This window comes from Anomaloglossus baeobatrachus, chromosome 1, assembly GCF_048569485.1.
Source record: "Anomaloglossus baeobatrachus isolate aAnoBae1 chromosome 1, aAnoBae1.hap1, whole genome shotgun sequence".
NCBI lineage: Eukaryota > Metazoa > Chordata > Amphibia > Anura > Aromobatidae > Anomaloglossus > Anomaloglossus baeobatrachus.
In genome coordinates, this window is record NC_134353.1 from 612,897,120 (window position 1) to 612,922,696 (window position 25,577).

At 44.4% G+C, this 25,577-nt stretch overlaps 1 protein-coding gene across 5 annotated transcripts in view; it reads left to right on the plus strand.

The window, feature by feature from the left end:
* The window catches only part of AOPEP (aminopeptidase O (putative)), a 670,220-nt gene that overhangs the window by 395,078 nt on the left and 249,565 nt on the right, over positions 1–25,577 (plus strand). For all 5 annotated transcript variants that reach the window (XR_012724789.1, XM_075318588.1, XM_075318578.1 and 2 more), the window contains one exon: positions 13,125–13,168. Coding sequence is in view for 4 of the 5 variants with exons in the window: in XM_075318588.1 (XP_075174703.1) it covers positions 13,125–13,168 (44 nt within the window). In the remaining variant the exon portion in view is untranslated. The remainder of the gene's footprint in view (positions 1–13,124; positions 13,169–25,577) is intronic.

Genomic DNA, 25,577 nt, shown 5'->3' on the forward strand with positions numbered 1-25,577 from the left:
AGGGCCTCCATGTGTCATGCAGCCAGCCACCCCAGGGCCTCCATGTGTCATTCAGCCAGCCACCCCAGGGCCTCCATGTGTCATGCAGCCAGCCCCTCCAGGGCCTCCATGTGTCATGCAGCCAGCTCCTCCAGGGCCTCTATGTGTCATGCAGCCAGCCCCTCCAGGCCTCTATGTGTCATGTAGCCAGCAAAATAAAAAAAACAAGTACCTCATTTCTCCTTCTGACCCCTGCGACCACGGTAATTACCAGGGCTGTGCAGTCGGAGTCGTGGAGTCGCAGTCGGAGCTCATTTTGGTGGAGTCGGAGTCTGTATAAAATGCACCGACTCCGACTCCTAAAATATATAATAAATTGGGGACAGTAGTGCAATGCAGAATGTGCTGAATATTTTACTAAATAATATTTGGTATAATGCTTATATTTAAGTGAAAAATGTATTGTAGTACAATGTGAACGTCAGACATTTAATCATTTTTATGATACAATAATCAAGATATTTAGATAGAACATAAAATATGTTTATTGGAATACAACTTTAGAACACAAAAAACTAAAATTGCAAATATGTAATACAATATGTAATTATATATATATACATACACAAGATATATATGTAATCTACTGTATATTACATAGTGTATTACATATTTACAATTTATTACAGTTTGTGTTCTAAAGTTGTATTCCAATAAATATATTTTATGTTCTATCCAAATATCTTGATTATTGTATCATAAAAATTATTAAATGTCTGATGTTCACATACACATGTTCATGTATTACAATAAATTTTTCACCTAACTATAAGCAATATATGTAGGAGTCGGAGTCGGTGCGAGAGAAATTGAGGAGTCAGAGTCGAAGGTTTGGTTTACCGACTCCACAGCCCTGGTAATTACACCCCTGCCCCCATATGTCACACACCCTGCTCCCTATACAGCCTGCACCCCCCCATATCACACACTACACCCCCATATGTCACACACCCTGCTCCCCATACTGCCTGCATTCCCCATATCACACACACTACACCCCCATATGTCACACACCCTGCTCCCCATACAGCCTGCGCCCCTCATATTACACACACTACACCCCCATATGTCACACACCCTGCTCCCCACACAGCCTGCACCCCCATATTACACACACTACACCCCCATATGTCACACACCCTGCTCCCCATACAGCCTGCACCCCCCATATCACACACACTACACCCCCATATCCAACACACCCTGCTCCCCATACAGCCTGCACCCCCCATATCACACACACTGCACCCCCATATGTCACACACCCTGCCCCACATATCTCACACAGCCTGTACCCCAACTTACCCCTCTCTGGAACACTCTGCACCCTTTCACATCCTTCTGTCACAGTCTGCAGCCCCCCATGTCCTGTCTGTTCTCATTACCAGCCATGTGTCCAAATCTCCTTCAGCAATCACTATCTTCTGATGCTTTCTGCCCGGCAATCCTGTGTCTCCTCCCACACAGTCACATGGGCACATGACATCATCGCAGGTTCTGGAAGGATGGATTCTGTCTGCTGTGCAGGAGCGCTTCTGCTCTGCCGCAGGTCAGACATGCCTGGTGGGCTTCTCCAGGTCAGAGGCCCCTCTGCCCCCTGCTGACACCGGGCCCCCCTGACTCACAGGCCGGCCCCCTGGCGGTCGCGTGGTCGGCCACTGAGCAGCGCATCTCCTCTCTGAGAGGAGCCGGCTCTGCAGAGCAGCTGCCGGGCCCCTATAACCCTGCGGGCCCGGTCGCAGTGGCGACCTCTGCGACAGCGGTCGTTACGCCCCTGGTGAGAGCATACTTTTAAATTGACCTCGTTATTGATACCTGGTGAGAAGCTGGAGTAAGACCTGGCACCAGAACAGAGTTCTGGGTAACTTCAGTGATTCTTAGATAAAGGTCCAGAGAGATAGCCATAGATGTATGGGGATCCTGAGACACCAAGACATCATAGCCAGGCTTGGAATGTAGAGAAAGAAGTCTACATAGATAGTCAAGCCGGAGCCCAGATTGTACACAGAGTATGGGCTGCAAGCAGAAGGAATGTATTATCAGTAGGGCTTAGTGGACCTATACTGTAAAAGTCCGGATCTACGCGGTTTCAAAGATGCCTGGGTGCGAGACCTGGGCCCAGGAATCTGGGTGTACGATCCAGATTCGGCACTGGGGAAATTAAAGGAAAAATAAAGAAAGCAAGAATTAAGCAAGCATTTCATACTAACGGAGACTTGGTGTCATGGCGGCAAACTGCTTTCAGGTCGTGCATTCACTTCCTGTACTGCACATTAGGCTTAGCGCAGACACACAGCTTTGCATGCTTTCCCCGCCCACTGGCCATCCTGTCATCTGTGATTGGTTGCAGGTCCCTCGCATGTGTGATTCTGGGCTTATTTTGATACACAGCACAGATAAAGCCCGACAGCTGGAGGCTGCAGCCATGGGCTGTATCTGTGCTGGCACCAGAATATGGGGGACCCTATGCTGAATAGTTTTATTTATTCATTTATTTTTATACCACCATACTGACCCGCAGATACTTGCACTGCTTTCCCCGCCCACCCACTGTCCTGGCGCCTGTGATTGGTTGCAGTCAGCTGACACGCTGCCACTCAGGGTGGGGGCGCATCTAACTGCAACCAATTACACGCACCGGTGAGCGGGCAAACCAATGAATATTCAAAAAACTGCTCTGCAAGAGAAAGTGTGACCGGGAAGGAGTGTGACGCCATGACACAGCCTCAGTGAGTACACAGCATGCGCTTCTACCCCCCTATCCCTTCCACTAATGTTTTATAATCTCTGGATTCTGGTCCACATAGACTTATATGGGTACTGAATTCTGGAGCGAATCCAGTTTGTTTTTTTAAATTTAGCAGGGACCCACTGGTCTCGTTTTTTTGAGAGTTCGACCAGCTCAAATGATCAGGAAAGATGGAGGGACAGCAACTAAGTGTATCTGCTGGATACTTTGTAGGATATATGTCAGCACACATAATCGTTAATTCTGTGCCTCTGTTCAACACAAATGATGTTATTTACAAGTCATATACCTGTTGTTCTTTGCATACATGTTATATCAAGTTCTTAAATAAAATAGTTAATTTTTGTAATATGGACTGAATCCTTCCATTTCCATAGTGTACATCTGGGGTTACATAACCATCTAACAAAATGCGGCTTAACACTAGAAGTCCCAGAAATTTCGAGCTCCCCCCTGAAGTCCCGAAAGAGGATTAAATGACCCTTAGTCCAAACTGAATAGAACTAACTAGAAACTAAATGGCTAAACTCAATGGAAAACAACAACCTCCTGTGGTGCGACAGTAATGGCCTTAATTACAGAACAAAAGACGGTGATTATAGGATGTTAGCTAAAATCCTTCAGGTCATTCGACCCGTCTCTGGGTTCCAAACGTAGAAATGTTAAATGACCCCTCTCTGGATCTTCTACTGTTAAGGAGAAAACATCTGCTGAGGTTAACATGTAGCACACACTGAGGAACATTGCTGTCTAGGGTTGCAAAAGAAACCTGTGACTGCTGTAGCCAATCTGTAGACCTTTCAGATTGTGCCATCGATAGCGGCACTGAGCCGAACAATACATAGCTGCAGATTGCATGGGTTATTTGTTTTTTTCAGGACATACAAATATAATATAGGGTAATCCCCTTGTCAGGCATATAAAAGCATCAGTTACACTTGTTACCTAAGGTGGTCTAAAACCCCCACTTATTAATATACTGTAAGTTCTGCTCTCAGACCCCTGGGATCCTGTCTTTTCAAAAAATGATGTTCCTCTTGACTCTTTTTGCTTAGCCCCTTGACCTCCCCTACAGCTTATTTAAATAATAATAGTATTCCGTATTTTTAGAATTTTTGAAATTTATTTGAGATTTCCATTAAAATTCCCCAATTAGGCATGGGGTAAACTTATTTATCTAATATAGCATTCACTTGAGAGATTATGGTTAGAATTGTGTTGACTGCTTTTGCAAGACCATTTTTTTTCCAGGGGTCTTTATTATAAGGTCCAAAACTTAATTTGCTAAGAACTACATATTTACAATAATAAATTAATTTTAATTTTATACTGTACTTACAAGTGATGTTTAGATTTCTTTGATGTACTAAAAAAATGAAGTTTTCAAGCCGAAAGAAACGTTCTCTCAGAAAAAAAACTTTGAAGTATTAGTTTTTATTTCATTTACAATATATCCTGATGGCTGCCTTGGCATCAAATGTATACTAATATTTTTCTTTCCATGAGTATGACGCAGTATGGTCAAAGGATGTGGTAATGCTTAGATGTGCAGTTTTGGATGTGTTAAACGTTAAGTCAGGAAAATCTCACTCTTTGATAGATGTAAATTTTGAAAACGGCAGGAGCAACCTAGTCATTGGCAATCTATAAATCTATATTTATCATCAAAATTATTTTGACTCCTTAAGAAATTGAACACAATCACATATTTCTCCAAAATATTAACTAGAAATATTTGTATACCCTTCATCTTTCCTACTAATGCATTGCTATATTGTAAGTAACAGTATACTCTCTCAAAAATGTAAACATTTAAACTTATTGGTACTCCTAGAGACAATTTTAAAGGGAACCTGTCACCAGATTTGGCGACTTTAAGCTGCAGCCACCACCATTGAGCCCTTATATACACCATTCTAGAATACTGTATATAAGAGCCCAGTGCGCGCTGGACAACGTAAAAAACAATTTTTTTATACTCACCTTGGGGGCAGTCTGGTCTGATAGGTGTCACTGCTCTCTGGTCCGGCGCCTCCTCTCTCCTGCGATTGCCGTCCTCCTTCTTCCCAGCACAGTGTGGATGACGTGTCCTACATCATCCACACAGGCCAGCATTGCAGTCCTCCGCTTGAGCACTTTGATCTGCCCTGCTGAGGGCAGATCAAAGTACTGTAATGTGCAGGCACAAGGAAAGGTTAAAGACCGCCCGCGCATGCGCACTACAATACTGTGATCTGCCCTCAGCAGGGCAGATCAGAGTGCACCTGCGCAGGACTGCAATACCAGCTTGTGTGGATGACGTAGGATGTGTCATCCACATGGGCCTGCGAAGAAGGAGGATGGCAATCACAGCATAGAGGAGGTGCCAGACCGAAGAGCAACAACACCCATTGGACCGAACATTCCCCTAGATAAGTATAATAATGGTGTTTTTTACGTTCTACAGCGCAACCTGGGCTCTTACATACAGCATTCTAGAATGCTGTATACAAGGGCTTACTAGAGGTGGCCATAGCTTATAGTCACCAAATCTTATGACTGTTTCCCTTTAACTAATATCAAATAAATGAACATCTTTGGGCAAGCAAAACAATTTATTGTTATTGCTTTCTGGAAAAACAATTTTTTTTTAAATCCATGACCTGTTTCTTTGGAGTAAAAATACAAGGATATTTTTTTGAAAAATGTATTTGACGTCCTTCAGCATGTGTTACACAAAAGATCTCTGAATGTAAATGAGACACATTTATGGACCTGTACAGAGCTGGGAAGAAGGGAATAGTTATGAAAAAAAATAGATTCAGTTGAAATTAACATTAATCCCAATCAAAGCAAAACAAAAGAACTTTAGAAAAGTATATAATAGTTGAAAACTGGATGTATGAAAGTATTATCACCAGAAAAGGTGATGAGAATGTTAATGGACAAGGACAGATCAAAAATTCCACAAAAGGTACTATTCCTAACAATAGCCCATAAAATGCAGCTCTTGAAATAACATTGAAACTGTAAAAGGAATTGCTTGATGAGATCAGATGAAATGTATCTTTAACTCTTAGCACACTATTGTCAGATTTGGTAACCAAAAACCTGCATGCAAAGACAAACTCTTGTGTCAAAAATGGTGCTGATCGAAAAATGCTTTTATATCTATTTTTGTGACTAGAGGTCCAAAACCTGTGAGAATTAATTAAATTAAAGGAATAATCAATTTCACTACCAACTACCAATACGTTTTAGCATTTTGTAAAAATAACTTCATTAATTAAAAAAAATCTTAGGAAGTTGCAAATTACATTTGGAGTATTACGTTACCAATTCCTTCCTGCGCCAATCCTGCTTCTGTCTCCTCCACTGATCCCCAGAGTTGCTTGATCAATACAACATGCAGCCAGTCACATACTTACAAAATGGCCTTAAATATCTTAACATTCACACAAATATTGTTGCTAGTGCACATTAGCCCTGAGTGGTGTAAAACAATTTAAAATGGGTGTGGCTTGGGAGGAGCAGGGATTGGGTATGGCTATGCCCGCCCATTACATTGTGGCATTTCATACATCAGAAATGTAACTCTAGTCTCTGAGTACAGTAACATTCCTAGTGAGGAGCATGGAGATGCACACTTCTGAGAAGATGTGCCAAAGTCATTCAAAGGAAGCTGTTACTAGGTTCTTCCCCTATAAACTGTGGCTACCACCAGTGAGGTCTTATATACAGCGAGGTCTTGTATACAGCATTCTAGAATATATATATGTGTGTATATATATATATATATATATATATATATATATATATATATATATATATACTGTAAATATACATATATATATCTATATATATCTATGTACAGTATATATACATATATATATGTATGTGTATATATATATATATATATATATATATATATGCATATATTTATTCCCCTGGTGATGCTAGTTTAGCGAAACTTCTTAGGAAGGCTATGGATAGTTGAATACATCTATTTTTAAGTTAGCAAATGAGATTTTGTGAGCGCTATTATGCCATTTAATATACTGATGGACTGCAGCCTAACTATGTTTAGCATATAGATAAGTGATATTAATATCGTTGCTGGGAAATATCTAGAAATTTGATCATCTTTAAATGAGAGAGTATACAATCTTCGCAAGCTTTCACAAGAAATCGCCTTTGTGTTTTTAATATACGGTAGATTTAATATATTCCTATAAGTACTTAATATAGAATAAAATGTATAATGTGTAATATATATATTTTTATATATATATATATATATATATATATATATATATATATAATATATACATTTTTAATCTAAGTTATTAGTATAGTGTTTATTTGCCTTTGGCAATTAGTAAATCTATTTAAAATAGCCCCCATGGACAGTATGAAAATTGCAAGATTTTTTAGTTTTGATTTAATACATATTGAAGTAAATATAAAATAAAACCTCTTTGCCTAAATTCTTTGAAAAATTCAGTTAGCACAAAAAAAATTACAAATAGGTAATTTTCCTGATAGAAAGGATATTGTCACGGCCGGGCGGTCGGGCCGACCCAGGAGGTGGATCCACTGGACCGAACTCTTAAGATGGTGGTAGGGAGTCCGGCAGCTGAAGCACTGATGGGCAGCAGAACAGTCCGTGCAAGTGAAGGCAGCGGAGGAGTCCCTGGGACCACGGTGTCACAGATGGTAGTCCTGGTGACGTAGCTCAGGTTCGGAAGCCGAGATGATATCAGGCGGGGTCCGGAACCTCAGGAGCGAGATGACGGGTCACCGCAGGGATCCGAGATGGTACGGACTGTCAGATGGCAGACGGACAGTGTGCGGGGTTCAGGATACGGCAGACGGGATGGCGAGGCAGGTACGGCTCTACAAAGAGAGATAGGTGAGTACAGGCACATAAACACCAGGAGACCTGACTCCTAGCTCAGGGAACACGAAGATCAGGCCCCGCCCCCTTGGACACTAACCCCCTTTATACCCAGTACCTGTTCAACCTCATTTCCTGTTCATGGACGCTGGCCCTTTAAGAAAGGGTCAGTGACCGCGCGCGCGCCCTAACGCGCATGCGCGCCGCCCGGGTGCCAGAAGCCAGGGAAGGAGGCTGAGGGGAGGACGCAGGGGAGCCGGCCAGGTCCTGGGAAGCCGTCGGGCGCCGGGATCGGGGACCAGGGGGCCTGGGACGGACGGAATCCGGGGGCTGAGGAGCGGGCAGCGTGGCAGGTGAGCCGGGGAGCGGGGGTGAGGACCCGGGGAGCGTGACAGTACCCCCCCCCCCACGCCCCCCACCCCGCAACCGGGACATGAAGGCACGGATAAGAGGAGTGCCCACGTTCTCCCTGGGCTCCCAAGACCTATCCTCAGGACCATACCCCTCCCAGTCCACCAGGAAGAACTGCCGACCTCGTACGGTCTTCATGGCCACGATATCCCTTACCGCATAGATGTCGTCATCGGCAATAGGTGGAGGGGCCGGACTGGCAGCATTGGAGAAGGGACCAAGGACAACCGGCTTGAGCAGGGAGACGTGGAATGAGTTGGGTATCCTCATCGTGGCCGGGAGCTGTAGCTTGTAGGAAACCTCATTGATCTTGCTGAGGACTTTAAACGGCCCAATGTAGCGAGGACCCAGCTTGTATGACGGTATCTTCAGGCGGACGTACTGGGAAGCAAGCCAGACGAGGTCTCCAGGAGAGAAACACGGAGGGTCTAGACGCCTTTTGTCAGCGTGTTTCTTCATCTGCTGGGAAGCGCGTCCAAGGGACGCCTTGACAGAGTCCCAAATGGTAGCGAAGTCACGGGCTACAGTATCAGCCGCAGGGACATCCGAAGAAGGGGATATAGGCAATGGAACGGAGGGCTGAAGTCCGTAAACGACATGGAAGGGAGATTTGGAGGACGACTCACTGATGTGGTGGTTATGTGAGAACTCAGCCCAAGGCAGAAGCGTGGACCAGTCGTCGTGATGGGTGTTGACATAGTGACGTAAGAAGGATGTCAAGATTTGATTGACCCTCTCCACTTGGCCATTAGACTGAGGATGGTATGCGGAAGAAAAGTCCAGAGTTACTCCCAGGTGTTTGCAGAGCGCCCTCCAGAAGCGGGAGGTGAACTGAGTTCCTCTGTCGGACACGATGTGGGATGGAAAGCCATGCAAGCGGAAGATGTGATGGATATAGGCTTCCGCGAGTTCCTGAGCAGAGGGCAGTCCAGCCATGGGGATGAAGTGGGCCATTTTGGAGAACCGGTCCACCACGACCCATATGACTGTGTGTCCAGAGGATAATGGCAAGTCCGTAATAAAGTCCATCGCAATGTGTTGCCAGGGAACTGAGGGTATCGGTAGAGGCAGAAGACGGCCATAGGGCAGGTGTTTGGGCGTCTTGTTCCTGGCACAAGAGGAGCAGGCAGAGACAAAGGCGGCGACGTCAGTGCGAAGGGATGGCCACCAGTAATGGCGTACAATCGCACCCCATGTTCTCTTCTGGCCTGCATGGCCGGCTGTTTTTGAGGCATGACCCCAGTGTAACACTTTTTGCCTGTCGGTCTCCGAGACATAGGTCTTCCCGGGTGGTATTTGGGCCAGAGTGACGGGAGCCACCGGAACAATCTTGCTAGGAGGGATGATAGGTTGGGTAGTCTCTTCCTCCTGCTCCATGGACATGAGGGACCTAGACAAGGCATCGGCGCGTACATTCTTGTCCGCGGGTCGGAAGTGGAGCTGGAAGTCAAACCTGGCAAAGAATAAGGACCACCTGGCTTGCCGCGGGTTCAGTCGCTGAGCGGACCGCAGGTATTCCAGGTTCTTGTGGTCCGTGTAGATGGTCACGGGGTACACTGCTCCTTCCAGGAGGTAGCGCCACTCCTCCAGAGCTAGTTTGACCGCCAATAATTCTCGGTCACCGATGGTGTAATTCCGTTCTGGTGCTGAGAAGCTCTTAGAAAAGAAACCGCAAGTCACCATCTTCCCGGAGGAGGATTTTTGCATGAGCACTGCTCCGGCTCCTGAGGAGGAGGCATCCACCTCCAAGGTGAACTGGCGGTTTAACTCCGGTCGGTGGAGTACAGGAGAGGAGGCGAAAGCTCGCTTCAAAGAGCAAAACGCGGCGTCGGCCGCAGGTGACCAGTCCTTTGGTTTAGCCTCCTTTTTGGTCAAAGCGGAGAGAGGGGCAGTCAGGGCGGAGAAGTGCGGGATAAACTGGCGGTAGTAGTTGGCGAATCCCAGGAACCGTTGGATTGCCTTCAGTCCCGAAGGAGGAGGCCAGTTGAGTATGGAGGAGACCTTCTTTGGATCCATCTGCAACCCAGTACCCGAGATGATGTATCCCAGGAAAGGGAGAGAAGACTGCTCAAAGACGCACTTCTCATATTTGGCGTAGAGACGATTCTCTCTCAGTCTTTGTAGGACCAGCTTTACGTTCTCTCTGTGGGTCTGGAGGTCCGGAGAGAAGACAAGGATGTCATCCAGATAAACTACTACACAGAGGTAGAGGAGGTCCCGGAATATGTCGTTCACCAGTTCTTGGAATACGGCAGGAGCGTTACACAGACCGAAGGGCATCACGCAGTATTCGTAGTGCCCGTCGCGAGTATTAAATGCGGTCTTCCATTCGTCCCCAGAGCGGATACGAACTAGGTTGTAGGCACCCCGAAGATCCAGTTTGGTGAACACACGGGCTCCTCTGAGCCGGTCGAACAATTCGGGGATGAGCGGTAAGGGGTACTTGTTTTTTATGGTGATCTGATTCAAGCCCCGGTAGTCAATGCATGGGCGTAGGTCACCCTCTTTCTTCTTAACGAAGAAGAAGCCTGCTCCCGCAGGAGAGGAGGATCTCCGGATGAATCCCTTTGCCAGGCTTTCCGTGATGTATGTGGACATGGCCCTGGTTTCCGCTGGAGACAACGGATATATCCGTCCTCGAGGTGGTGTTGTTCCTGGGAGCAGGTCGATGGCGCAATCGTAGGGACGGTGTGGCGGAAGTACCTCAGACTCCTTCTTGTCAAAAACGTCCGCGAAGGACCAATAGGCCGAGGGCAGTTCCGGTAGGTTCTCTGGAGCCGGGGGACGTCGGATTGGTTGTAGGGACTTTAGACATCTCTCATGACAGGCAGAGCCCCAACGAGTGATTTCGCCAGTACCCCAGCTGACTGATGGTTCGTGTGTCCGCAACCAAGGAAGTCCCAGCAGGATTTGATGGGACATGTGTGGAAGGACGTAGAGAGCGATGTTCTCGGTGTGCAGAGCACCTATACGCAATTCCACCGGCTTGGTGATCCAGGAGATGGTATCAGAGAGGGGTCTCCCATCCACCGAGGCAATCATTAGGGGCTTATCGAGTGGAGTAACAGGCAGCTGGTACTTGTCCACCGTGGCCTGCTGGATAAAATTGCCTGCTGCTCCGGAGTCGAGGTATGCCTCAGCCGTGAAGCGCGTCTCTCCTGTTGACACTTGTACCGTCCACATAACTGGGTCTGAGAGAGTCCCAGCACCTAGGGTGGCCTCTCCTACCAACCCTAGGCTTTGGAGTTTCCCGGCCTTTCCGGACAGGAGCGTAAGAGATGTGTGCCCTCTCCGCAGTAAAAGCAGAGGCCTTTGGCGAGCCGCTCTGCTCTACGTTGGTCAGACTGTCGTACTCGGTCAACCTGCATGGGCTCGTGGACAGGAATCCCAGCTGTTGAAGAGTGAGGCACAGAGGACTTCTGTGGAGGAGGGGAGTGCCGTACTGCACGTCTCTCACGATACAGCTCTTTGGAGCGTTCCTGGAAACGAATGTCCACTCGAGTGGCTAGGGCAATCAGGGCATCTAGGGTGGAGGGCACGTCACGACCCGCCAACTCATCCTTGATGCGACTCGAGAGTCCTTCCCAGAAGGCGGCTGTCAGGGCCTCATTATTCCACCCGAGTTCAGAAGCCAAAGTACGGAAACGGATGGCATATTGACCCACCGTCAGTGTTCCTTGACGTAGGCGGAGGAGGGATGAAGCAGACGCAGAGGCGCGTCCCGGCTCGTCGAAGGTGCTGCGAAAGGCCTGCAGGAACTCTTGAAGGTTCTTGGTCATGGGGTCCTCCTTCTCCCACAAGGGGTTCATCCATGCCAGCGCCTCGCCCTCCAGATGAGACATTATAAAGGCGACCTTGGCTTGGTCAGAGGCGAACAGATGTGGCAGCTGCGTGAAATGAAGGGAACACTGGTTTATGAAGCCCCTGCAGGTCTTGGGATCTCCAGCATAACGAGGTGGTGACGCCAAACGGAGACGGGAAGCATCTGAAGAGGCTGCCACTGGTGCGGGAGCCATGGCTTGCATAGCTGGGGACCTGGGTGCCGCAGGCGTCATTGATGCTTGTAACGTGTACAGGCGGGTGTCCACGGAGGTCATAAATTGCAACATGCGGGTCTGGACTTCATGCTGACGTCGGAGTTCCTCTTGCAAGGCCGCTAGTGCTGCAGCGGGATCCATGGCCTGATCTTACTGTCACGGCCGGGCGGTCGGGCCGACCCAGGAGGTGGATCCACTGGACCGAACTCTTAAGATGGTGGTAGGGAGTCCGGCAGCTGAAGCACTGATGGGCAGCAGAACAGTCCGTGCAAGTGAAGGCAGCGGAGGAGTCCCTGGGACCACGGTGTCACAGATGGTAGTCCTGGTGACGTAGCTCAGGTTCGGAAGCCGAGATGATATCAGGCGGGGTCCGGAACCTCAGGAGCGAGATGACGGGTCACCGCAGGGATCCGAGATGGTACGGACTGTCAGATGGCAGACGGACAGTGTGCGGGGTTCAGGATACGGCAGACGGGATGGCGAGGCAGGTACGGCTCTACAAAGAGAGATAGGTGAGTACAGGCACATAAACACCAGGAGACCTGACTCCTAGCTCAGGGAACACGAAGATCAGGCCCCGCCCCCTTGGACACTAACCCCCTTTATACCCAGTACCTGTTCAACCTCATTTCCTGTTCATGGACGCTGGCCCTTTAAGAAAGGGTCAGTGACCGCGCGCGCGCCCTAACGCGCATGCGCGCCGCCCGGGTGCCAGAAGCCAGGGAAGGAGGCTGAGGGGAGGACGCAGGGGAGCCGGCCAGGTCCTGGGAAGCCGTCGGGCGCCGGGATCGGGGACCAGGGGGCCTGGGACGGACGGAATCCGGGGGCTGAGGAGCGGGCAGCGTGGCAGGTGAGCCGGGGAGCGGGGGTGAGGACCCGGGGAGCGTGACAGATATATACTCATCTCTCTATATATATATGTTAAGAATATACATTTTAGAGAACTATATTTGCATTCCGTAAACCAGTTGTAGACGTGTTCCTAAACCCTTTATTATATGTTCTTTTTCAGGATTTTCTCCATATGCTATTGGAAACTGTTCCTGAACACTTAAAGTAAGTGATTTTATATAAACTTACTATATTTGTTCATTTCATGAGACTTACACTATATTGCTAAAAGTATATAGACACCTGATCATCACACCTGTATGCGCTTGGGGAACATCCCACTCCAAAACCATGGACGTCAACAATTTGTTAAACTCACTTTTGTGACTATAAAAGACAATTCCCTTCTCCCAAGACTTTCCACAAGATTTTGCAGTGTGTGTAGGAATTTGTGCCTGTTCAGCCAGTAGAACATTTGTGAAGACAGACACTGAAGTTGGACGCAAAGGTCTGTCTTGCATTCCTCATTTAATTTCATCCTAAAGCTGTTTGAAAGAGTTGAAGTCAAGTCTAAAAATTCTACTTAAGACAAGCACTTAGAGTGGAATTAAGAAAATTGACAAGATCCCTTCAGGTGCAAAATTCCTGATGTTTTAAGTCACCCTTGTAACATACAGTTGATGTGTCAAAACTCACAAACGTCTTAGCCAAGCATTCATTCTTGTGTTGAGGACACAGCTTGGGACTCTATAGTCAGTGATGCAATGCAATAGAAAATAAGTGATAAGATTTGACATGTGTTATACACACTTTTCGGATTTCAATGAGTGTGTCACTCCCAAATCTTAAACTTTTTTACATTACATTCATATGTGGCTATTAGCTACTATAAAAATCATACCTGTAGTGGAGATTTTACTTAGTGCCTTTTATGTAAAAGCAACATTTTATTAGATATGTGAATGAAAGGTCCTTGGTGCATTCTTAAGGGGGCTTTACACGCTACGACATCGCTAATGCGAACTCGTTGGGGTCACGGATTTGGTGACGCACATCCGGCCGCATTAGCGATGCCGTTGCGTGTGACACCGATGAGCGATTTTGCATCGTTGCAAAAACGTGCAAAATCGCTCATCGGTGACATGGGGGTCCATTCTCAAAAATCGTTACTGCGGCAGTAACGAGGTTGTTCCTCATTCCTGCGGCAGCACACATCGCTCCGTGTGACACCGCAGGAACGAGGAAGCTCTCCTTACCTGCCTCCCGGCCGCTATGCGGAAGGAAGTAGGTGGGCGGGATGTTACGTCCTGTTCATCTCCGCCCCTCCGCTTCTATTGGGCGGCCGCTCAGCGACGTCGCTGTGACGCCGCATGGACCGCCCCCTTAGAAAGGAGGCGGTTCGCCGGTCATAGCGAGGTCGCCGGGCAGGTAAGTATGTGTGACGGCTCTGGGCGATGTTGTGCGCCACGGGCAGCGATTTGCCCGTGTCGCGCAACAGATGGGGGCGGGTACCCACACTAGCGATATCGGGACCGATATCGCAGTGTGTAAAGCCCGCTTTAGTGTGGCCAAGCGCTCACTGCACCGTTTCATTCCCTCAATAAAAATCCACCACACCTCCCCTTACGATGATGGACAGTACTTGCTTTGGAGCGCTGCTGGAATTAAATACTCAATCCTGTACACACTGACATTGGTGAAGTTGAAAGCAAACAGTGTTAGGGGTACTTTGCACACTACGACATCGCAGGTGCGATGTCGGTGGGGTCAAATCGAAAGTGACGCACATCCGGCATCGCTGTCGACATCGTGGTGTGTAAATCGTTTTTGATACGATTAACGAGCGCAAAAGCATCGAAATCGTATAATCGGTGTAGCGTCGGTCATTTCCATAATTTCAGAAAGACCGATGTTACGATGTTGTTCCTCATTCCTGCGGCAGCACGCATCGCTGTGTGTGAAGCCGCAGGAGCTAGGAACATCTCCTTACCTGCGTCCTGGCTGCAATGAGGAAGGAAGGAGGTGGGCGGGATGTTTACGTCCCGCTCAACTCTGCCCCTCTGCTTCTATTGGCCGTCTGCCGTGTGACGTCGCTGTGACGCCGCACGACCCGCCCCCTTAGGAAGGAGGCAGTTCGCCGGCCAGAGCGACATCGCAGGGCAGGTAAGTGCATGTGAAGCTGCCGTAGCGATAATGTTCGCTACAGCAGCTATCACAAGATATCGCATCTGCGACGGGGGCGGGGACTATCGCACTCGGCATCGCTACCATCGGCTTGCGATGTCGTAGTGTGCAAAGTACCCCTTAGTGTGTGCAGCTGCTTTCTCATTCCTCTCCTGTCTGCAGTGACCTCCAGCTACACACAGAATTATACAGCAGATGGAAGATGCTGGAAAGAGATGAAAATGAGAAAGTGTACACATTTACACTGTTTGCACTCTTGCTCAGTTCCTGCAATATCAGTGTGTGCAAGACTGTGAATTCAATTCAAATAGCCAATCTTTCAACAAAAGGGGAGGTGCAGTGGATAGTTTTTGAGGGGGTAGAATGGTCAATTGACCTCTTCATCATTCCAAGGGTGCACCAAAGACCCCTTTTTTACATATCTAATAAATTTAAATTAAACACTAAAAGTAAAATCTACGCTACAGGTATGATTTTTGTAGGGGCTAAGTACCCTATGTGAATCTGTAAATGGTTTAATTCCAGTTTTGGGACTTTAAGAGAAGTCCTAAAATGAAACAGTCTTATTATTAGCACCAACTTTGTAATAGAACATGCACCACTATGATAAATTTGGTGCAGCTTCTGGCTGCCTAATGTATTTTTAAGATCAGGTTGCATTAATGAATGTCCCCTCTATGTTAGGTGTTTATACCAGATTTTCATTCCGATATTTTGTGTTGTATGTAACGCAAATTGTGATTTTCATTTGAAGTGTGATCAAGTTTGACTATAGTAATTTCCACCTTCTATTTTCTGATAGAATATTTGGCTTTCTTTAACTTTACAGCCTGTTCTAGATTCTAGTCTACTTTTTGCTCCTAGTTATGGTGTAGGACTTTAACTTATGATGTAGAACCTCAACTTATGGTGTAGGACCTCAACTTATGGTGTAGGATCTCAACTGCTATAAAAGCCAAAAGTTGCCAGTTGTGTTACATTTGCTATGGTTTTAAAGGGAACCTGTCATCAGAAATTTTGCACTAAACCTAAAAGATTCCCCCTCTACAGCTCCTGGGCTGTATTCTAGCAATGTTCCTGTTGTTTATGTGCCCCCTTTCTGACCAAAATAAAGACTTTGTAAAGTGGTACCTTTTTGTATTCAGATCTTGATAATGGTACACGGGGGCAGGCTCTCTGGTGTCCGTTAGTCTGCCTCCCTGTCGCTTTAGGCCGTCCCCCATCGCGCTATTTCAAAGAGGTGACGTGAGGTAAGCTGGCCAGCGCTTGCACAGAACGGTGGAGGCGGCGGTGAAAGCGCGATCACGAGATTATGGGCGGGTACTTGCTGTTGAAAATCACAGTGCCGCCCATAATCTCGTGCATGCGCAACACGTCACCAGCGGTCACACTGTACATTGCAGTCCCGCGAGAGTGGCACGGCGCATGTGCAAGATTATGGCTGCCCATAATCTCGCGCATGTGCCGTGCCACTCTCGTGGGACTGTGCAATGTGCACAGTGTGACCGCTGGTGACGTGTTGCGCATGCGCGAGATTATGGGCAGCGCTGTGACTTTCATCAGCAAGTACCCGCCCATAATCTCGTGGTCGCGCTTTCACCGCCGCCTCCACCGCCGCCTCCACCGTTCTGCGCAAGCGCTGGCCAGCTTACCTCATGTCACCTCTTTGAAATTGAGCGATGGGGGACGGCCTAAAGCGACAGGGAGGCAGACTAATGGACACCAGAGAGCCCACCCCCGTGTACCATTATCAAGATCTGAATACAAAAAGATACCACTTTACAAAGTCTTTATTTTGGTCAGAAAGGGGGCACATAAACAACAGGAACATGGCTAGAATGCAGCCCAAGAGCTGCAGAGGGGGAATCTTTTAGGTTTAGTGCAAAATTTCTGATGACAGGTTCCCTTTAAAAACTTCTCTATGATGTTCTCACAACACGTCTAACCTAAACACCACACAATAAACATATTTTTGTCTAAGGCCCAAAATAACCCTTTTTGTCAACTTTAAATGTATATATCAAGAGAGTTCACGTAACTTAAAAAGTCTCATAACTTGCAAAAAACAATTTTTTACAATGTATGGCTGCTAAAAATCCAAATAAAAAGTTACATTTCATTTCTCAAAATGTCGAAAAGCAATATTGAGTGGGGTTTTGCTTGGCACAAGTCTTTGCTTTCTCTGAGGAAGATGATGTCTTACAGATGTGCACCACTGTCTTGCTCATTCATGACCGGATACTGCAAGAGAAACAGTTGACATGAGTTGTTAATTTTATGACTGCAGCTGAAAATAAAAGTGCTCTTAATTTCCAGTGGGATTGGAAAACATGAATTATTTGTTTCAAAGAGTCAATTTAGTCACTGCGCTGACAGATTCTGGTAGCACTTGTTAGGTTGCCGCAAATGTTCTGTATTTGTAAATAACAATTCCATTCAAAATTAAAAATGAAATTCGTCCAAAAAAAATCCCTGCAAAAGTTTAGTTTTCTATCAGGCAGTACCATCTATGCTGAGTTATGACATCTGGCACTGCCTGATCTAAACTCTAAAACATGAACTTTTATTTAGACATAAAATTAGCTTTTTAGTTTTGCAAATGTTGTTTTTACTAATTATATAACTAGTTTAACAAATTATTTGGACATACACTGTTTTATCTTTATTTTAGATAGTAAGCTTTTTATCTTTTCTTATTTTTTTTTTTAACCCCTATTTTTAAAAATGATTTTATGTAATTTTTTGTCCCTTTTTTAATTTGTTTTATATTTAGTTATTAAACTTTTTAGGTTTTCTTATTTGTTTTATAAACCTTATTTTTTTTTTAAAAACATTCTGTAAATTTTTCTCCTTTTTTTAAATTTGTTTTATTGGTTTAGATTATATAAAGGTAGTGTTATAGAGTTTTACAATACTTTACCAAAGTTTTGGGCTTTATTTTATTTCTCCCCTCGCCATCCTAGGATCATTTTTGTCTTGGTTGTCTGCATAGTTTCCTGTTATCAATGTTAGTTTTATTTTTCGGGTTAGCATTTTCTTTTATGATTTGTGATTTCAGAGTGAGTAGTTGGCCTTGTTCTTTATATATAATCTTGTATCAATTAAAAATTATTGCCAAGGTCAATCAAGCCGGAGGTTAAGCAAAAAAAGGAAATAAACTATATTGTGGAAAAGGTCAGAGGTTATGACCGGATGCAGGCCAACATTTTTAAAGTCAAGCCGAGTGTCATGGCTACAATTAGAAACAATAACAATAGAGTCAATGCGTTACCAAAGTCAAGTATATTGTCAAGTGAATTTAGCATTGAATTAGGACCATGCATGCAATATATCAGAAGGCACCTGCAAAAAGTAATTAAAAATCTTATGTTTAGGTACTTATTGTCTATTCCATCTAATAGATAACTTCACCAAGCGTGGCATAGTTACTCTGCATGATATACTTTTCTTATTTTCTTAGTTAAGCTTGCATAAATCTGTAATGTGCACTGTACACATTATATCGTGTACAGTAAGATCCACTCACATCTGGAGCATTTATTGAAAATAATAAATTATTCTTCAATGAATCATTCTTTGATTATAATTAGTACTGCCATTTGTAGTAGCAAAAACACATACGCAGAATTAAAAGGCTATAGTTGTGTTTTTGAAATTTGATATAGCTATTAGCAGTAAATTGTGCCATCTGCTCAACTGAAATACTTTATTCTTTCATTTACGGAGCTCCTGGTTTTCATTTTGTCCGCCTCTGCTTTAATACTATTATATTTACACTCTGTGCTCTGTAACCACTTACCAAGAGCCATGATTGGCTAGAGCCATTTTCCGATATTATGTTGCCAAGCTATGTGTAGTCTGTTGCCAGCTTTAGGAATTTGTGGTTTGAATTTCAATGCTAGCTCTTTGTGGCAATTCTATTTCCATAATATTCAGACATCGAATAAATGATCATTTCCTGAAAAAGAGAGAATGTTTCTGATTCAGTGGAAATAAAGCATTTTTTTTACTTGCTTTGATCATGTTATGATAGTAAATGTATAGCAACTCCTCTGTTGTTTACTGGTAAACTCAGACTTACTCATAGGTCTCAAGTGCAGAAACTCTAGTTGTAATGTGGTCTACAATTAACCCCTTCATTGCCAGCTTGAAAACACCTTTCCTGACCAGGCCATTTTTTTTGCAATTCTGACCAGTGTCACTCACCTTGACAGGTAATAACGCTAGAACGCTTCAACGGACACTGGTAATTCTAACACTGTTTTTTGTGACATATTGTATGTCATAATAGTTGTAAATTTAGGCCAATTTTTTTTTTTGTGTTTATTTGTGGAAAATTTGGCAAAACCTTTGCAATTTTCAAACTTTGAAATTCTATGCCCATAAATCTGAGAGTTATGTCATACAAAATAGTTACTAAATAACATTTTCCACATATCTACTTGACATCTGCGCAATTTTTGAAACATAATGTTTGGGGGTTAGGAAGTTAGAAGTTTATCAGCAGTTTCTCATTTTTCCAACAAAATTTGCAAAACTATTTTTTTAAGGACAACATCACATTTGAAGTGGCTTTGAGAGGCCGAGGTGACAGAAAATACCCTAAAGTTACACCATTCTAAAAACTGCACATTTCACACTGCTCAAAACCACATCTAAGAAGTTTATTAACCCTTTAGGTGCTTCACAGGAACCAAAGCAATGTGGAAGGAAAAAATGAAAATTTTACTTTTTCTCACAATAATGTTACTTTAGTGTCAAATTTTGCAATGTCACAAGGGTAACAAGGGAAAATTCACCATACAGTATGTTATGCAATTCCATCTGAGTTAACCGTTACCTCAAATGTGGTAGACATTAACTGTTTGGGTGCATAGCAGGGATTGGAAGGGAAGGAGCGCCATTTTAATTTTTGAAAGAAAAATTATCTGGAATCATTAGTGGATGCCATGTCGTGTTTGGAGACCGCCTGAGGTGCCTAAACAGTGGAGCTCCTACAAAAGTGACACCATTTTGGAAACTAGACCCCTCAAGAAATGTATCTAGATGTTTGGTGAGCACCTTGAACCCCCAGGGGCTGCACAGAATTTTATTACATTGAGCTGTAAAAATAAAAAAAATACATTTTTACCACAAAATTGTTACTTCAACCAGATAGCTTTTTTTCACAAGAGTATCAGGAAAAAATGCACCCTAATATTTATTGTGCAATTTCTCCTGAGTACGCTGATACCTCATATTAAATCAACTGTTTGGGCGCATGACAGGGCTCAGAAGGGAAGGAGCGCCATTTGACTGCAAAATTGGCTGGAATCATTAGGGGAAGCCATGTCGTGTTTGGAGCGCACCTGATATACCTAAACAGTGGCACTTTCCCACAAATGACCCCATTTTGGAAACTAAATTCCTTAAAGAATTAATCTAGATGGTTGGTGAGCACCTGTAATGCTCAGGGGCTTCACAGAATTTTATAACGTTGAGCCGTGAAAATAAAAAAATACATTTTTAACCTCAAAAATGTTGCGTTAACCCCAGATTTTTCAAATTCACTTGGGTAACAGGAAATAATGAACAATGCAATTTGTTCCGTAATTTCTCCTGAATACAGCAGTACCCCATATGTGGATCAAAACTACTTTTGAGGCACAGTACAAAGTGAAGAAGGGAAGGAGCGCCATATTGGAGTGCAGATTTAGGTGGAATGCTTTGCGGTTGCCATGTCACATTGGCAGAGCCCCTGGGATGCCAGAACAGCAGAAACCTCCCCACAAGTGACTCCATTTTACAAACTCCACCCTTCAATTAATTCATCAAGGAGTGCGGTGAGCATATTGCACTATAGGTGTGTGACAAAATTTTATTTTATTGGGCGGTGAACAATAATAATTACTACTAAAATGTTGTTTTAATCCCTGATTTCCAATTTTCACAAGGGGAATAGGTAAAGAAAGGCCCTGTAATGTGTTACACAATTGCTCCTGAATGTGGCAGTACCCCACATGTGACTGTACAGTACTGTTTGGTTGGAACACAGGGCTCTGGAGGGAAGATGCACCATTTGATGTTTAGAGCACAGATTTTCCTAGAATAGTTTGTGGACTTCATTTGCAGAGCCCATAAGTGCCAGAACAGAGGAAATCCCTCACAAATGACCACATTTTGAAAATTGTAACCCTCTGGGATTTCATCTATGGTTGTAGTGATGATTTACTCTCTGGAAAACACCCATGGTATCAAACACACTGAATGTTGCAGAATTAAAAATTGTGAATAAGTCCTTGTTGTGCCCAGTACATTGTAGTGCCTGTACATTATGCCTAGCTCATGCTTCTGGAAACCTACACCCTGTAAATTTAGTCGGACTTTGAATTTTCCATTGGGAATTTTGTCTGAATCACGTTTTTCAGAGATGTAGGATATGTACACAATCCGTACATTATGTGTCCTGGACGCAGCTTGTCTTCTCCTGTGGAGATGCAAGTGTTCTCTGCAGGAGATCACAGCTGCCCATGCTCACTAAAAGGGTTCGGGGTGCTGTGGACTTTCGCTCTTTTTTCCAAGCTGAGGACACTCGTGTCTCCTCAAGGATAAATGTTGATGGGATGGGTCACAGTGGGCATGGAATTTCTTTAAATCCCATCCATTGTACTTGTACTGCACAATGCAGAAGTTTGGATGCATCGAAAAGAAGCTGCTATTCCTGATTGTGGGCACGCACTCTTACACGTAATCCTTGAAGTAGTGTAAGATAAATATGAGCCGCGCAGTATTGTGATCTTTTAGAGGCAGAGTGAACAAATCAATAGCGGTTGGAGAATTGGCATTACGTATTTATTTTTTATGCCGTTCACCATGTAATAAACGTGATTAGGCGGCTTTATTCCTCAGGTCAATCCGATTACAGTGATACCAGATTTATATAGTTTTTTAGGTTTGGCAACTATCACATGAAAAATGCTTTTTTTTTACATATAAAAGCTTTTTGCATCACTGAATTTTGAAGGCTATAGTTTTTTTATTTTTCTGCCGACAGACTCATGTAGAAGCATGGTTTTTGTGGGATGAGTTGGAGTTTTTATTGGTACCATATTGAGCCACATAATATTTTTTGATCGCATTCTATTCTACTTTTTGTGAGGCTGAATCATGAAGAAACAGATATTCAGAAATAGTTTTTGTTTGTTTTTTTTACGCTGTTTACCGTGCCGAGAAGACAGCTTTATTTTTCTAGTCACTACAATTACAGCTATAACATATTTCTGTAGATTTTTTTATGTTTTGCCACTTTTACACCATAAAAACAATTTTATAGGAAAAAAAACAGGTTTTTTGCATTGCTGTATTCTAAGAGCTATAACTTTTTATTTTTCTGATTATGGAGATGTATGGTAGCTTGTTTTTTGTGGGACAAGATGACGTTTTCAGTGGTTGTTGCAACATTTTTTTATTTTTTTTTTTACCGTGTTCACTAAAGGAGTTAACTAGTGTGACAGTTTTATTATATTGTTACGGGTGCAACAATACCAAATATGTGTAAATTTTGGTTTGGGGATTTTTTTTTACATACAATAACATTTATTGGAATTTTTTTGTTCTTTATTTTCAGATTTTTAAAAAATAGTTTTACTAATTTTTAAAACTTTTTATTTTTTTTACTTAGTCCTTCTATGGGATACTAACTTTCAGTGATCTGATCACTGATATAATCCACTGCAGTGCTCAATTACTGCAGAGGATTATATGTGTCAGCGCTGCACTCACAGCTTTGACACTTTGCCTCACATACCATGCATCTGGCATGGTCTGTGAGGTGATCTGTAGCTCAGTAACCCGCGTTCATCATAGTGACGACCCTGGGTTACCATGGCAGCAATTGGGTCCCTGTGATAACATTACATGGACCCAATCTCCAGAGAGAGGTAAGCGATTCCTCTCCCTGCCTCCTGAATGCTGCAATCGCATTGATTGCAGCACTTAGGTGGTTAATCTGCTGGGAGCGGTGCAGGGACTGCTCCTGACAGTGAGAGCCGGGTCTGAGCTATATGATCAGCCTGTGACCTGATGGCAATCATGGGGATACAGCGCAGAAACCCCCGAATCGCCATGACGTAATTTTATGTCATAAGTTGGGAATGCACTCATTTGCATGGCATACAGTTATGTCACGATTTGGGAGGGGTTAAAGGGAATCTGTTAGCAGGTTTTTGATACATAATCTGAGAACAGCATAACATAGGCCTAAAATCACTTTCTGGGCTGCTTGGTGTAGTTTCCATATAATACCTCTTTCGTCTGATGGCTTTGTACCAGAGCTGAAAGCCCACAGCCCTGACTGGCAGCTTTCTGTGTACACTGTATATTGTGAGCAAACAGCTAATCAGTGGTGGGGGAGGAGCTACACAGCTTAGCCTAACTGCCTGTCCAGTGACCTGTAGTCCGGCAGTGTTAATCCCCTGCTAGGGAAATGCTGATTGCATTGAAACTACAACACACAGTCTAATAAGTGACACATCTCTGGAATTTGGGCCTCATGTCCTATATGCTGCTGCTCTCAAACTACACAGCAAAAACCTGCTGACAAATTCCCTTTAATGTGACAGAATATAACTTATGGAACCACTTATTTTATATACAACTTGTCATGATCCAAGACCGGTATTCTCCGCTTTAGAGTTTCTCAGACCCGTCCTGGTCATGTCAGGGGTTAACTCCCATCAGCCTCGTTCTGATTTCAGGAGACACTATATCTGGTCCCTGAACCTGCGTTCCTGTGCTGGTTATAGTTTTGCTCTGCAGCCTGTAACTGGCTCTGGTGAGATCTCCTGTTTGATCTGACTCCTTGTTATCGTGCCCTGACCTGTACCCTCCCCCGTTTGTCAGTCTGTCCCTTTCCCAGACTTCCTGCTCCTGTCAGTTGTTTACTCATTCTGGTTCATCATTGCTCCCGTGTTTTTGTCTCCTCACCCTCCGATATTGTGTTGTCTTCCATATGCCCTTTGTGTTTCCCTCTCCATACCTGATCTTCCGGCATCTGACTTCGATTTTGTTTTCTAACCTGATCTTGATCCTCCCTTTGCAGTGACTTGACTTTCCTGGCTTGACCCTGCCTGCTTGACTACTCTATTGCCCCCTGGTGGTTCGCCTGTGATCTTCTTGCTGTAGTTACTCTACTGTACTTCAGCTGTCTTTCTTTTACAGTGTTACTTTGACTCTTCTTCACTACTCTGCTGCCACCTAGTGGGGAATACGCTGTACTACATCTTACTAGCCCTTTATACAATGTGACACAACTGTTATAAATCTCATATAGAAAATTTCCAATAGTGAGGGTACATTAGACTTAAAAGGAGTCTGTCATGTCAAAAACACTATTAACCTGCAGATATAGGGTTAGTTTACAGGTTAACAGTTTTTTGAAGATACCTGGCCATAGTATTGAACTTTATTTCTCATGTAAGCTGCCAGCTTTCAGTCTTACAGTCATTCCCGGAGCAATTGTGGTTACTGCTCACATCACTGAGAGTAGCAGTTGTAAGCACGCCTTGGTACTGACTGACTACCAGCTTTGCACTGATGAACTTCAGAGCTGACTGTCAATAGTGTTATCAGACCTCACAGGTTCCCTTTAAATATTGCTTAATTTTTCAATCCCTTCATTGTAACAGAGATTTTCATTTTATTTTTATCATCTGTATCCTACCACAATATCCTACCACTGTCCTCCTTCACTCCAAGACACAGACAGTGTCACTATTTTCTACAACACTACTCTCACATCAGCTATTGATTCAGTCGCTCTCCTTGTGCATGGCAGTGTGACACGAATCAATAGACAACCCTGGCACAACAACGTAACTAAAAACCTTTGGCAAGTGTCTAGAGCTGTTGAGCAGTGGTGGAAGAAAACGCACCCCGAGGAAGATTTCACCACATTCAAAAATGCAATTCATACATTTTGTGTGGCCCTCACCTCTGCTAAACAGGATTACTTCAGAACCCTCATATCCTCTTTAACACACAACCCCAAAGAGTTATTAAATACTTTCAACTCCCTCCTTTGCCCACCACTGCCCCCTCCAACTTCCCTCATTTCCACAGAAGACTTTGCCACATATTTCAAAGAAAAGATCGACCAAACCAGGCAAGTCTTTCCTGCTCAACCACCACAACCCCTTCATATAACAGACCACTGCCCCTCCTCCATAAACTTCCTCCCCACCATCACCGAAGTAGAGCTTGCACGTCTTTTCTCGAAAGCGCACCTCACCACCTGCGCACTTGACCCGATCCCATCCTACCTCTTCCCCAATCTCACTACTATCCTTTTTCCAGCCTTAACCCATCTTTTCAACCTACAGTATCTTTAATGACTGGTACCTTCCCTTCTGCCTTTAAACACGCAACAGTCACACCCATCCTAAAGAAACCTTCACTCGATCCAACCTCTACT